This window comes from Pinus tabuliformis, chromosome 2_2 (assembly GCF_031772625.1).
Source record: "Pinus tabuliformis cultivar Carrire ecotype Pingquan chromosome 2_2, CPIR1, whole genome shotgun sequence".
Lineage (NCBI taxonomy): Eukaryota > Viridiplantae > Streptophyta > Pinopsida > Pinales > Pinaceae > Pinus > Pinus tabuliformis.
In genome coordinates, this window is record NC_142300.1 from 1029451860 (window position 1) to 1029465393 (window position 13534).

Consider the following 13534-nt stretch of genomic DNA (forward strand, 5'->3'; position numbering starts at 1 on the left):
TTTTCAACCCTTTGTTATGAGATTTCAACCTAGAACTTGTTATAGGATTAACACCACATAAAATAATTAATTTATAATTTCTGAATTTGTTTATTAATTGCTAAGAGCATGTGTTTCCTCATAAAAGGTCAAAGGTTCAAAATCAAAGGGGATGCCTTAATAGACTCTACCATTCAAATCTTCGTGTGTATCTTGTCCCACAAACAAGGAGCCTCATACACCAATTGGTGCCTACATTGTTTGTGACCTTAAAATTAATAAAATATCATATAAAATTTATTTTTTTTAAATAAATTATTTGTTAATAAATATACAACTATGAGATTAATAAAAAGTAATATTAATTATAAGATTATACTTATGGATTGAAGTAATTAAAAAAAAAAAAATAGACTCACCATTCTATTGCGTGATTAATTTTGTAATATTAAGGATTTTAGGTTTGTGACTTTTCATTATTAATATTTTGTTTGCGCAATTTTATCTTAATATTTTTTATGATTTTATTGGTGGGCTTCATCTTAATGTTTTTTGTGTTTGCTTTGGGCAACTTCATCTTAATGTTTTGTGATTTTTTTGGCACAACTTCATCTTAATATTTTGTGTGATTTTGTTTACGCAACTCCACCTTAATATTTTTTTTGTTATTTTCCCTTTAATATGATTTTAATAAAAAAAATAATAATTTTCAAAAAATATAATATATTTTAACAATTTTAATAACATAATTTCAAAATATATTAATTAAACTCAATAAATTTAAATTTATTTTAAAATTAATTTATATATTTTTATTTTAAATAAATTATATTTATTTATTTTTATATAATTATTATTTTATTATTTTTAATATGATATTATTTAACCTTACATAAAATAAATATAATAATTAATTTGATATTTAAAATATTTTTTCATTATATTATATTAGGTATCATTTTTTCGTTTCATTACTACAATAATATTTAAAATATACTAAATAATATAATTTTTTTATTTAATATTTAAAATAAAATTATCATTATTTAAAATTATTATAGCTTTTATTCGAAATAAAAAATATATTTTACCAATTAAGTTTATTTCTTTAAAATACTGCCCTATAATATAATATTGAATTACATAATGTAAGATATGCTGAATGTTATATAAGTGATGGTCATGTTGACGAGAGACATTGAATTAATCATATAATCAATCAACAACGAAAAATAAAAAGTATTGTAGCCATGTATATGATTATGATTATTCAAAAAAGTTTAGATTGAATGAATAATTTAATTTAATATTGAAGGTTAAATTTAAATATTTAAAAATAATATTAATATTTATTTGACTTTTTTATTCAATTATAAATCTAATAAATTGTATATCCAATGATCACAGTCCTGAAAAGTTGTCGTCATGTCAAAACTTGCCCTTTGTTCGGAAATATGTTTTAAAAATGTGAATAGAAGCCAGAGTTGATTCGTATGAACGTTGGTGTGTATTCCAAGTGATTGTTATAACCAGTGCAATTTTGGCAAACTCCATCCTTCGTCAAACGTTGAGTTTTTTTTTTCAGCAATCAAACTCTACGTATATAATAAAAAGCGAACATGCATTTTGGCTGAATCCGCTTAATGAAATTTCATTAAGCCAGTTGTTTGCTACCAAAATAACAATGTTGAGCACCACTAATACATATCAAAATTGTTACGTATTTTATTCTCAGAAATAAAATATGCCATGATTGTCATGGCCTCTCTAATTAAGCACCGCGGGAATATCTCGCTCCATAACTAGGTCTGCATTAATTTCATACATCCTTTGTGTTGGATGTACAAAATCCCAATATATGAATCGGTCTGCATCAGGGCAAGATAGACGAGCAGCCTGGCGACACTGTTGTCCGACTTCAGCAAGCCCAGTTCCGCAGCAGCCTCTTGTTACCTCCTGAAATCCGTAATAGAGTGGATTCTGAACTGCCTGCACTGCAATGGTATAAATGTCTGAGTAGACTATTGTAGAGCCAGGGAGAGAGGCCTGTAGATTAGCAAGTGTGGGTTCCCATTTCTGATTGAACTCGTATGAGGCCTCGTTTATTCTTTCGTTGCATGGCCTTCCTGCAAAAGCTAGGTATGCCCTCTCTGAAGGTGAACAACCCAATATGGACAGCCCCGCCACTAGCATTTTCCGCGCCCCCAGATTGTAAACTTCCTGTATATAGCGAGCGCCCTGGTTGATGAGAAAATCTACATACTGGGAGATAGTGAACTGCGTGGCCCGGTTAAGTCGAAGGTTGGGAGGATTGAAATTAAAATAGCTGACACCAAAATCAGCATTGCCTGTAGCAATGTAGTACAAGGAATCACTAATAATTCTGGAAGCCTAAATTTCAATTACGCGCCACAGATCTCTACCGTCCAAATTCTACTTCTAATCGACGGCTGACATTGTGATCCTCATCCGCTGTCACACGGATCAGGAAAACATGCTTTCTATTTCTATCCGCTGTCACACGGATCTGCAATAGCTCGTCCCCGATCGGAGTAGTCTGTCAGGGGATGTCAGGCCCCATTCCCCTGAGGATCCGAATCTGATTTTTTGTCAGGCCTTGGCAGGGAATGTTAGGATTGCCAGGGAGGGTGGCGGAGAAGTGGAGAAAGAGGGTGGCGGAGTTAGGGGAGGGTGGTGGAGGGCAGAGACATTCCCGGTGGCTGGAGCCAGACGATTTTCCGGATGGTGACAGAAAATGGGCCATTCTACCGCCTAGGTAGACTACTCCTAAGACCCCCCATGCCCCAAACCATTTACCACTAAGGAGGGGGCCCCAAAACCATACCCTGTATTAATTAGGATTTTAAGGCGGGAATACTATTATAAAATAAATTTATTTCATGATGGAAGGAAGAATGGGTAAAATGGAATTACAAGTTAATGTGTTACAACTATAGGTGAAATAAATTCTGGGTGCATGAAAATGAATAAAGGGATGCTTTGCAATCATATATTGATGAAATTAATGTACAAGAGAACAAAAAGATATTTACATTAATACATGTGAAATTGAAGTCCGAGTTATAGAAGTAAAAATAATTTACAGTCATGGTGAATCGAGAAATAAATTCTCAGTGCATGAAAACTAATAAAGGGAGGCTTTGCAATCATATATTGATGAAATTAATGTACATGAGAACAAAAGGATATTTACATCAATACATGTGAAACTGAAGTTGGAGTTATAGAAGTAAAAATAATTTATAGTCATGGTGAAATCAACTTACAGGTGTGAAGTTGGAGTTATAGAAGTAAAAATAATTTATAGTCATGGTGAAATCAAGTTATAGGTGTGAAATCAGGTTGAGGTGAAAGTAAAAGAGCAAAGTAAAATACTGTACCAACTATAGAAAACAATACATGGATTTACAAAACCACATATCGTTTTTTAATCTGTAAATGAATTTCATAGTGTGAAAGTAAAATAGAAAAGTAAAATACTCTACCAACTATAAAAAACAAGACATGGATTTACAAAACAACATATGGTTTTTTAATCCGTAAATAATTTTCCCAGAAAGGAAACTTACAGTGTGAAAGTAAATGAGATTTTACAGGGAAGGAGAAATAGGACATGGAGTTACAAAACCACACATATTTTTGTAAATACATGGGAAATAAAAAACATGACACAATTTCAAATAAGTGGATGAATTTATCCTTAAATTTATTATTTGAGGAGCTACTTTCTGAATGTATTTAGTAAATTTATGAAAATACCAAATTTATTCACAGCATAGTTGAAAACATTTATGATTTTGAAATTAGTGAAGCATTGTCAATAAGTGACATAAAAGCATTCCAAATAGATCTTCAGCAACAACTTCACAAACCCCAGATTTCAAGACACATAAATATCAATTGAAAGGAAAATGGCGGAAACAACAACTATAGATTTTAAAGGCATGGAGATATCATCATTCAAAACATTAAAATATCAACAAATACAACTATAGATTTTAAAGGCATGGAGATATCATCATTCAAAACATTAAAATATCAACAAATTCAGGATCATTCTGCAAATTTTTACCAATTATTCAACCAATTCCAAATTTCCTACAACTAATAAGGAAATATTATTTATTTTTAATATATAGTTCAGAATTTCATTCTATGATTATTGTAACTGTTTACGAGGATATTTAGTCTATATATCATTTTATTTGTAGTAAACAATGGTGGGCTTATGATGCCAAGACTCTACACTTTGTAATAGCTTCTCTTATTTGATTTCTAATGAAAGCCTTATGGCTCTGGGTTGACAGAATTTTGTGTTTCTTGTATGTTTTTCCAGTATTTCCATATATGTTTTCTGCACATGTTCAAGCATTTATAGGAAGGTATGGGTAAGTGTAGATTGAGTATCAATTTATTCTTAAATCCCGTGTAAAATCATAACCTTTAGAAAAAGATTAGCTTATTGGAATATTTTTCAAAGATAAATCCTCTTTGACAGGTTTTTGCTTTATGCCTTTTGATAGCCATCGAAAGAGATTATCTTATTGGACTATCTATCTGAAATAGCTATTCTTATAATTTTTTTCAATTGGCCTTCTTGAATACTCTAAAATGTGTTTTGTTGGGCTGTAGAAATCTTCTACACGCATCTAAATTTCCCTAGTTGTTTAGAAGTCTTTCTCACTACTTAATAATTAGAAATCTCCTTACATTCTTCTAGCATAATTCTTGAAAAAGCTAAGTCATTCTGTCAGGATGGAAGTTAAAACTTTCAGAAGGGACCCTGTGAGAGAGGCCTTTAATCATGATTAGGGATTGTCATTGATCACTAGCCACCCCCAATTAAAACCATAAATCTACCCATTTTGCTTCATAGGATGTTGTTCAGTGATAGGTGAACAACGTTAAACAAAGCCTCTTAAACTTTGAGGGATCCCCCTCTGGTTCAAGGGCCAGTTTAAACCTAAAAGCTAGTTGAGTTAGTTTCCTAACATAGTTTTTGTAGCCAATGTCTGCCTATGGGAAACAGATACAACATTTGGTGTTATTGCCAAGGAACGAAGTAACGAAGATATTTTTCCCTGGAGTACGATAAAGTTTAGCTCTATTTCTTACTAGTGAACAAGGAATAGGCACTACTATTGGTTGCATTATTTTCACCTGAGGAATCCACTTTATCATATGGCGATTTCACTGGGAAACCGATCCCACTGTTTTGAAATTTCAGTTGCCTTTAATGCTATGACAGGTTCATTGATACTTGAAATTAAAACTATATGTTTTCTCCTCTCAGTCATGATCAGAAATCTAACATGTCTACAGAGGAAGCAACTTTTATAGTAAAACTATGACTATACGTTTTCCATGGGATTTTATGTTCTATTGTATATATTCTTCAGATTTTCAGTTGTTGGCAATGTGGTTTGTGAATAAATCCACTCCACACTTGGTTACATTGGAAAGAAGATTACAGCTAATAGTGTAAAGTTTCTAGTTCAGTTAGATAGAGGTGTAGGAATTGAATAGATATTCAGAGTTGCAGTATGCAATAGATCAACGTGTTCATTGTTTAATGAATGGTGTGTATTTGAGTCTAAAATTTTTCAAGTTTCAGTATGAAAGAGTATCCGAATTATTGCAGGCATATGGTTGCATTTCACAGTTGCAGGTTGTAGTGTGCAGGCTATTCAAATAACAACACTAATCCATGGGGATTAGTTATATTTCTACATAAGATGGAAGATCATTGGTTGATGGTTTTATGGAGTGACTCAATTCCCAACACTAAAGGCAATTGTTTTACTCGTTCTCCACATCCCACAGGGGAAGCTGTCCCCATTGGAGTCGATGTTGTAACATATTTCGGCACACTAAAAATTAAAAATTTTGAGTGTGAAATTGGCATTTCCTTCTAAGTTAAATACTAAGTGCATATATAAATTTTATGCTTTTCAATGATTCATTTATTTTTTATATACAGTAATTTTGATTTTAAAAATTATTTTAATTTTAATAAAAATATAATTATATATTTTTATGAAAATATTTATTTACAATTAAAATTATATTATAAAAAATAAAATTTAATCCTAATTATAAGCTAAAATCATAAGTGCACTCAATGCTAAAGGTCAAATCCAATGCCCAACCCTCATTTAACTAATTAATCTTTCCTTATGTTTCATGCCTCGAGATATGGGTAATTCAATACAACGTTTAAAAAGTGATTTTGGACCCCCCCTTCGCCATTTGTCAACCAAAAGCTGTTTTAATGGCAAACTCCCAAACCTATGTGTCACCATCTCATGATTTCAGACCCCACAGGTCCAAAACCATTTACCACTAAAGAGGGGGCCTGAAAAACATACCTCGTATTAATTAGAATTTTATGGTGGGAATACTATTATGAAATAAATTTATTTCATGATGGAAGGAAAAGTAGGTAATATGGAATTACAAGTTAATGTATTAAAATTACAGGTAAAATAAATTCTCTGTGCATGAAAATGAATAAAGGGAGGCTTTGCAATCATATATTGATGAAATTAATGTACAGGAGAACAAAAATATATTTACATCAATACATGTGAAATTGAAGTCAAAGTTACAAAAGTAAAAATAATTTACAGGCATGGTGAAATGAAGTTGCAATCTTGAAATAAGATTGACTTGAAAGTAAAATACTCTACCAACTATAGGAAACAAGCAATGACGTTACAGTCTTAGGTTGAGTTGAAAGTAAAAGAGCAAAGTAAAATACTCTACCATATCGATTTACAGTCTTAGTTTGAGTTGAAAGTAAAAGAGAAAAGTAAAATACTCTACCATATGGATTTACAAAACCACATATGGTTTTTTAATCTGTAAATGAATTTCACAGAAAGGAAATTTACAGTGTGAAAGTAAAATAGAAAAGTAAAATACTTTACCAACTATAGAAAAAAAGACACAGACTCGTAGTTTTGTGAATACATAAGAAATAAAAGCACGACAAAATTTCATATAAGTGGATGAATTTATCCATAAATTTATTATTTTCGGAGATAATTTCTGAATTTATTTAGTAAATTCATCAAAATAGCGAATTTATTCATGGAATATTTGAAAACATTAATGATTTTGAAATTAGTAAAGGATTGTCAAAAAGTGACATAAAAGCATTCCAAACAGTTCTTTAGCAACAACTTCACAAACCCCAGATTTCAAGGCACAAAAGGCACATAAATATCAATTGAAATGAAAATGGCGGAAACAATAGCTCTATATTTTAAGGGCATGGAGATGTCAACATTTGAAACATTAAAAGATCAACAGATTGAGGATCATTCTGCAGATTTTTAGCAGCCATTCAACCAACTCCAGATTTCCTACAACTAATAAGGAAATATTATTTATTTTTGATATACAGTTAAGAATTCCATTCCAAGATTATTGTAATAGTTTAGAAGATATTTAGTCTATATATTGTTTCATTTGTAATAAATAAGAGTGGGCTTTTGATGCCAAGACTCTACACTTTTAATAGCTTCTCTTATTTGATTTCTAATGAAAGCTTTATGGCTCTAGTTTGACAAAATTTTGTATTTCTTGTATGTTTTTCCAGTATTTCCATATCTGTTTTCGACACATCTTCAAGCATTTATAGGAAGGACTGGGTAAGTGGAGATTGAGTATCATTTTATTCTTAAATACCATGCAAAATTATAAGCTTTAGAAACAGATTAGCTTATTGGATTGTTTGTCCAAGATAACGCATCTTTCACTAGTTTTTGCTTTATACTTTCTGATAGGCATCAAAAGAGATTAGCTTATTAGACTATCTATATGAAATAGCTCCTCTTAGAATTGGTTTAACTTTGGCCTTCTTGAATACTCTGCAACGTGTTTGGTTGGGCTATAGAAATCTTCTACAAGCATCTAAATTTCCCTAGTTGTTAAGAAGTCTGTCTGACTACTTAATTATTAGGAATCTCTTTACATGATTCTACCATAAGTCTTCAAAAAGATAAGTCACTTTATCAGGATGGAAGCTGACACTTTCAGAAGGGGCCCTGTGAGAGAGGTCTTTAATCATGATTAGGGATTTTCATTGATCGGCAACCACCCCCAATTAAAACAATAAATCTGGCCATTATGCTTCATAGACTGATGTTCAATTACAGGTGAACAACATTAAACAAAGCCTCTTAAACATGGAGGTAGCCCCCCCTAGTTCAAGGGCTAGCTTGAACCTAAAGGCTGGTTGAGTTGGTTTCTGTCGTAGTTTTTGGAGCCAAGAACTGCCTACGGGAAACAAGTACAACATTTGGTGTCATTGCCAAGGAATGAAATAACGAAGATATTTTTCATTGAAGTACAATAAATTTTAGATCAATTTCTTGCTAGTGAACAAGGAAGAGGCACTACTATTGGTTGCATTATTTTCACCTGGCGACTCCACTTTCTCATATGGTGATTCCACTATGAAAATGATCCCACTATTTTTTAATTTCAGTTGCCCTTATAGCTATGCCAGGTTCATTGATACTTGAAATCAACAATATATGTTTTCTCCTCTTAGCCATGATCAGAAATCTAACATGTCTATAGAGGAAGCAACTTTTATAGTACACCTATGTGATACGTTTTCCATAGGATTTTATGTTCATATTGTATATATTCTTCATATTTTCAATTGCTGGCAATGTTATTTATCAATAAATCCACTCCGCACTTGGTTACATTGGAAAGAAGATTACACCTAATAGTGTAAAGTTTGTAGTTCAGTTAGACAAATGTGTGGGAATTGAAGACATATTCAGAGTTCTAGTGTGCAATTGATCAACATGTTCATTGTTCAATGAATGGTGTGATTTGAAGAGTATATAATAATACAGCTTATATTTTGCGTCTAGAAGTTTTTAGATTTCAGTATGAAAGAGTATCCAAATTAGTGCAAGCATATGGTTGCATTTCACAGTTGCAGGTCGAAGTGTGCAGGATATTCAAATGATTGCACTACTCCATGGGGATTAGCTATATTTCTAAATAAGATGGCACATAAATGTTTGATGGTTTTATGGTGTGACTTCATGCCCAACATTAAAGCCAATTGGTTCATTAGTTCTCTACATCCCACAGGGGGAAGAAATCCCCATTGGAGCCAATGTTGTAACATAATTTGGCACATTGAAAATTAAAAATTTTCAATGTGAAATTGCCATTTCCTTACGACTTCAATAGTAAGGGCGCATATAAATTTTATTCTTTTGAATGATTTATCTATTTTTTATATATAATAATTTTAATTTTAAAAATTATTTTTATTTTTATAAAAATATAATTATATATTTTTATGAAAATATTTATTTAAAATTAAAATTATATTATAAAAATAAAATTTAATCCTAATCATAAGCTAAAATCATAAGCGCACTCAAAGCTAAAGGTCAAATCCTATGGCCCACCCCGCATTTAACTAATTAAACTCCCCTTATCTTTCATGCCTCGAGATATGGGTAATTTAATCCAACATTTAAAAAGTGATTTTGGACCCCCCTTGGCCATTTCTCGTTAATCTTGGGGGAGGGATTGGGAAATTCGTTTTAATGGTAGATTCCCAAACCTATGCGTCACCATCTCATGATGTCAGATCCCCCAGGTCCAAAACCATTTACCACTAATGAGGGGGACTGAAAACCATACCCCGTATTAATTAGAATTTAACTATGTGTCACCATCTCATTATTTCCGACCCCCAGGTCCAAAACCATTTAATACTAAGGAGGGGTCTCTAAAAGCATACCCCATATTAATTAGAATTTTATGGCGAGAATACAATTATGAAATAAATTTATTTCACGATGGAAGGAAAAGTGGGTAAAATGGAATTACAAGTTATTGTGTTACAACTACAGGTAAAATAAATTCTCGGTGCATGAAAATGAATAAAGAGAGGCCTTGAAATGATATATTGATAAAATTATTGTAGGGGAGAACAAAAAGATATTTACGTCAATACATTTGAAATTGAAGTTAGAGTTACAAAAGTAAAAAGAATTACAGGCATGGTGAAATCAAGTTAAGTGTTACAGAGTGAAAGTGAAAGAGAAGATTAAAATACTCTACGAACTACAGAAAACAAAACATGGATTTAAAAAACCACATATGGTTTTTTAATCTGTAAATGAATTTCACAGTAAGGAAATTTACAGTGTGAAAGTAAATGAATTTTTACGAGGAAGGAGAAATAGGACATGGATTTACAAAACCACACATAGTTTTGTAAATACATGAAAAATAAAAGCACCACAAAATTTCAAATAAGTGGGTGAATTTATCCATGAATTTTTTATTTGAGGAAATAATTTAATTTATTTACTAAATTCATCAAAATACAAAATTTATTCATGAAATATTTGAAAACATTTATGATTTTTAAATAAGCAAAGCATTGTCAAAAAGTGACATAAAAGCATTCCGAACACATCTTCAACAACATCTTCACAAACCCTAGATTTAAGGCACAAAAATATCAATTGAAAGGAAAATGGCGGGTTCTAGATTTTAGAGGCATGGAAATATCAAAATTCAGAACATTAAAGGCATGGAGATACTAGCATTCAAAACAATAAAATAACAACAGATTGAGGATCATTTTGCAGATTTTTAGGAGTCATTCAACCAACTCCAGATTTCCTGCAATAAATAAGGAAATGTTATTTATTTTTAATATACAGTTCAGAATTTCATTCCAGGATTATTGTAACAGTTTAGGGGATATTTAGTCTATATATTGTTGTATTTGTAATAAACGATGGTGGGCTTTTGATGCCAAGAATCTACACCTTGTAATAGATTCTCTTATTTGATTTCTAATGAAAGCCTTATTGTTCTGGTTTGACAAAATTTTGTGTTTCTTGTATTTTTTTTAGTATTTCCATATTTGTTTTCTGCACATGTTCAAGCATTTATAGGAGGGCCTGGATAAGTGCATATTGAATATCAATTTATTCTTAAATCCCCTGTAAAACCATAACCTTTAGAAAGAGATTAGCTTATTGGACTGTTTGTCCAAGATAACTCTTCTTTGACTCGTTTTTACTTTATGCCTTCCGATAGTCCTCAAAATAGATTAGCATATTGCACTATCTGTCTGAAATAGATCCTCTTATAATTTCTTTCAGTTTGGCCTTCTTGAATACTCTGCAATGTGTTTTGTTGGCATGTAAAAATCTTCTACACGCATCCAAATTTCTCTAGTTGTTAAGAAGTCTGTCTGACTACTTAATTACTAGGAATCTCCTTACATTCTTCTACCATAATTCTTGAAAAAGCTAAGTCATTCTGTTAGGATGGAAGTTGAAAATTTCAGAATAGACATTGTGAGAAAGGCATTTAACCATGATTAGGGATTGTCATTAATCGCCAACCAACCCCAATTAAAACCATGAAGCTGGCCATTGTGCTCCATAGGTTGTTGTTTAGTGACAGATGAACAATGTTAAACAAAGCCTCTTAAACATTGAGGAAGCCCCCTGTGGTTCAAGGGACAGCTTGAACCTAAAGGGTGGTTGAGCTAGTTTCCTGGTGTAGTTTTCGCAGCCAAGTACTGCCTACAGGAAACAGGTACAACACATTGTAACCACATTTGACCTCTTTCCATGTGCATTAAGTAGCATATGTTAAGACGTGTTTACACCCATGGAGAGAGCTATCAAAATGAATGCTTGATTTTCTAGCATAACTTCAAAATTAGTCTTTGAAATTGATAAGAAAAATGAATTTATTTTTTGTTTTTTCTTTAAATAAGACTATTTATTATAAAATCATAAAACCAAGTTAATTTTCAAATTTAGTCATAATTTAAATCCTTATTACCACATTGGGCTTCATTTGGGTAAAAATATTGTCAAATTTAGTAATAATATAAATCCTTATTACTACACGGGGGCTTCACTTGGGGAGCAATACCATAGGATGTGCATTCATATGGAGGGTTTCACTTTAGGATATCGGGGCATATATATTGAGGAAAAAAAACATAATATATTGAGTATATAATAGGGAATAAAAGATTTTTATATTGGAAGATACAAAAAAATGGAACTAAAAGTTAATGATTGATGAATCTAACCAATCACAGTGTCAATGGAGGAAACTGGGTCATGTAAATAGTATATGTCTTTTCTTATAGGGAAAATCTTTTTCAAAAGAAACATCACAAGAAGAAGAATTCCTAGCCTCAAACGTTATATCAATGTGTTATTGAGATACACTTATTCTTCGTTCATTGTTTGGGCTTCGAAGTAGCTGGATCATAAATACTCATAATCAAATAGGTGGTGAATTGTCAATCATAAATTACAGAAGCCATCAATGGGATAATTTGGGACTTCAGGAAAATGATTGCATTAAATTCGAAATGCCTGAATGGATGACCAACGTGTCAAGCAATGTAATATACATATCGATGCGTCAATATGCTAAAGGAACACACATCCGAAGCATAGAGACATTTAGAAAAGGAGATGAGAAGCCTTAAGAAAATGAAAATTGGTAAACTTTTCATATTTTTCATTAGATCTTGTATTAGAGGAAGAATATTTACTTGGCTTGCAATCTGAACCTTTCATTTTGTTGTAAATATAAATTCCTCAAGGCTAATTCTAATATAGACCATGCTTAACTATTTTATATAACTCAAGAAAGTATGGAACTTCTATATAAATGCATATTGAGAGATATATTGGAATTTAATATGAAGAAAAGTTAACATACCTCCTAAGCCTACCCTGAGAATTAGCTACCAGGCTCCATATTCTGGAAATTTTTCTTTAACTATATTTAAGATTTGGCCCTCGCCTAGAGTATATTTAGTCTGTCATTATATAATATTTATAAGATAACCCATAGTCTTACCCATTTAACAACAACAAAGGTCAATCCATGATGTGGACTCTCAGGTCCATCTATAGGACTTGTATGAGAGTCATTCTTTTTTCATACTTCACAATTGGGAGAGAGAATTTAATTATAGCATGCATCCAACAACACTCTTTGACAACCTCACACAAGCATTTGAAACCCTAGATAAGCAATAACAAAACATTTCTTTGAGCTTATGGTAACCAGCATAGCAGCATGGCCAGGAATCATGATCATAATCCTACATGCATAGTTAAAATGTTTAGTGATATAGCTTTTATGGAACATGCAAAAGAAGTTAGAGTAGCATCATATGATACAATTCTTTTGACATGCATGGTTTAGAAAATATTGAACCATTTGCTATATCATTTAGGAGAATTATCCCCTAACTTCGTGAAACAACATCTCATGCCATTAGTTATCTCACACAATAATCTATATATGAGCATCTCATAAACTTAATTTCATAGAAACATTAATGAAAGCATTAAAATAAACACCTTTTAATTATCTTTATCGAAATCAAATGGATGTTGCAATATATATTATGCACAAAAAGATTTAGAAGATACCCTCGCTGCAATTGTATAGCCTAGATAATATGTACCTTAGTTTATACCTTCGA

General features: G+C 31.6%; 1 protein-coding gene across 1 annotated transcript in view; it reads right to left on the minus strand.

Moving 5' to 3' along the window:
• Positions 1-1746: 1746 nt before the first annotated feature.
• The window catches only part of LOC149196858 (GDSL esterase/lipase At2g04570-like), an 87417-nt gene continuing 75629 nt past the window's right edge, over positions 1747-13534 (minus strand). Inside the window, exons 3-4 of the mRNA XM_089408463.1 lie at positions 2435-2536; positions 1747-2370 (exon numbers count right to left, since the gene is read on the minus strand). Of these exons, the coding sequence (XP_089264589.1) occupies positions 1747-2370; positions 2435-2536 (726 nt within the window). The remainder of the gene's footprint in view (positions 2371-2434; positions 2537-13534) is intronic.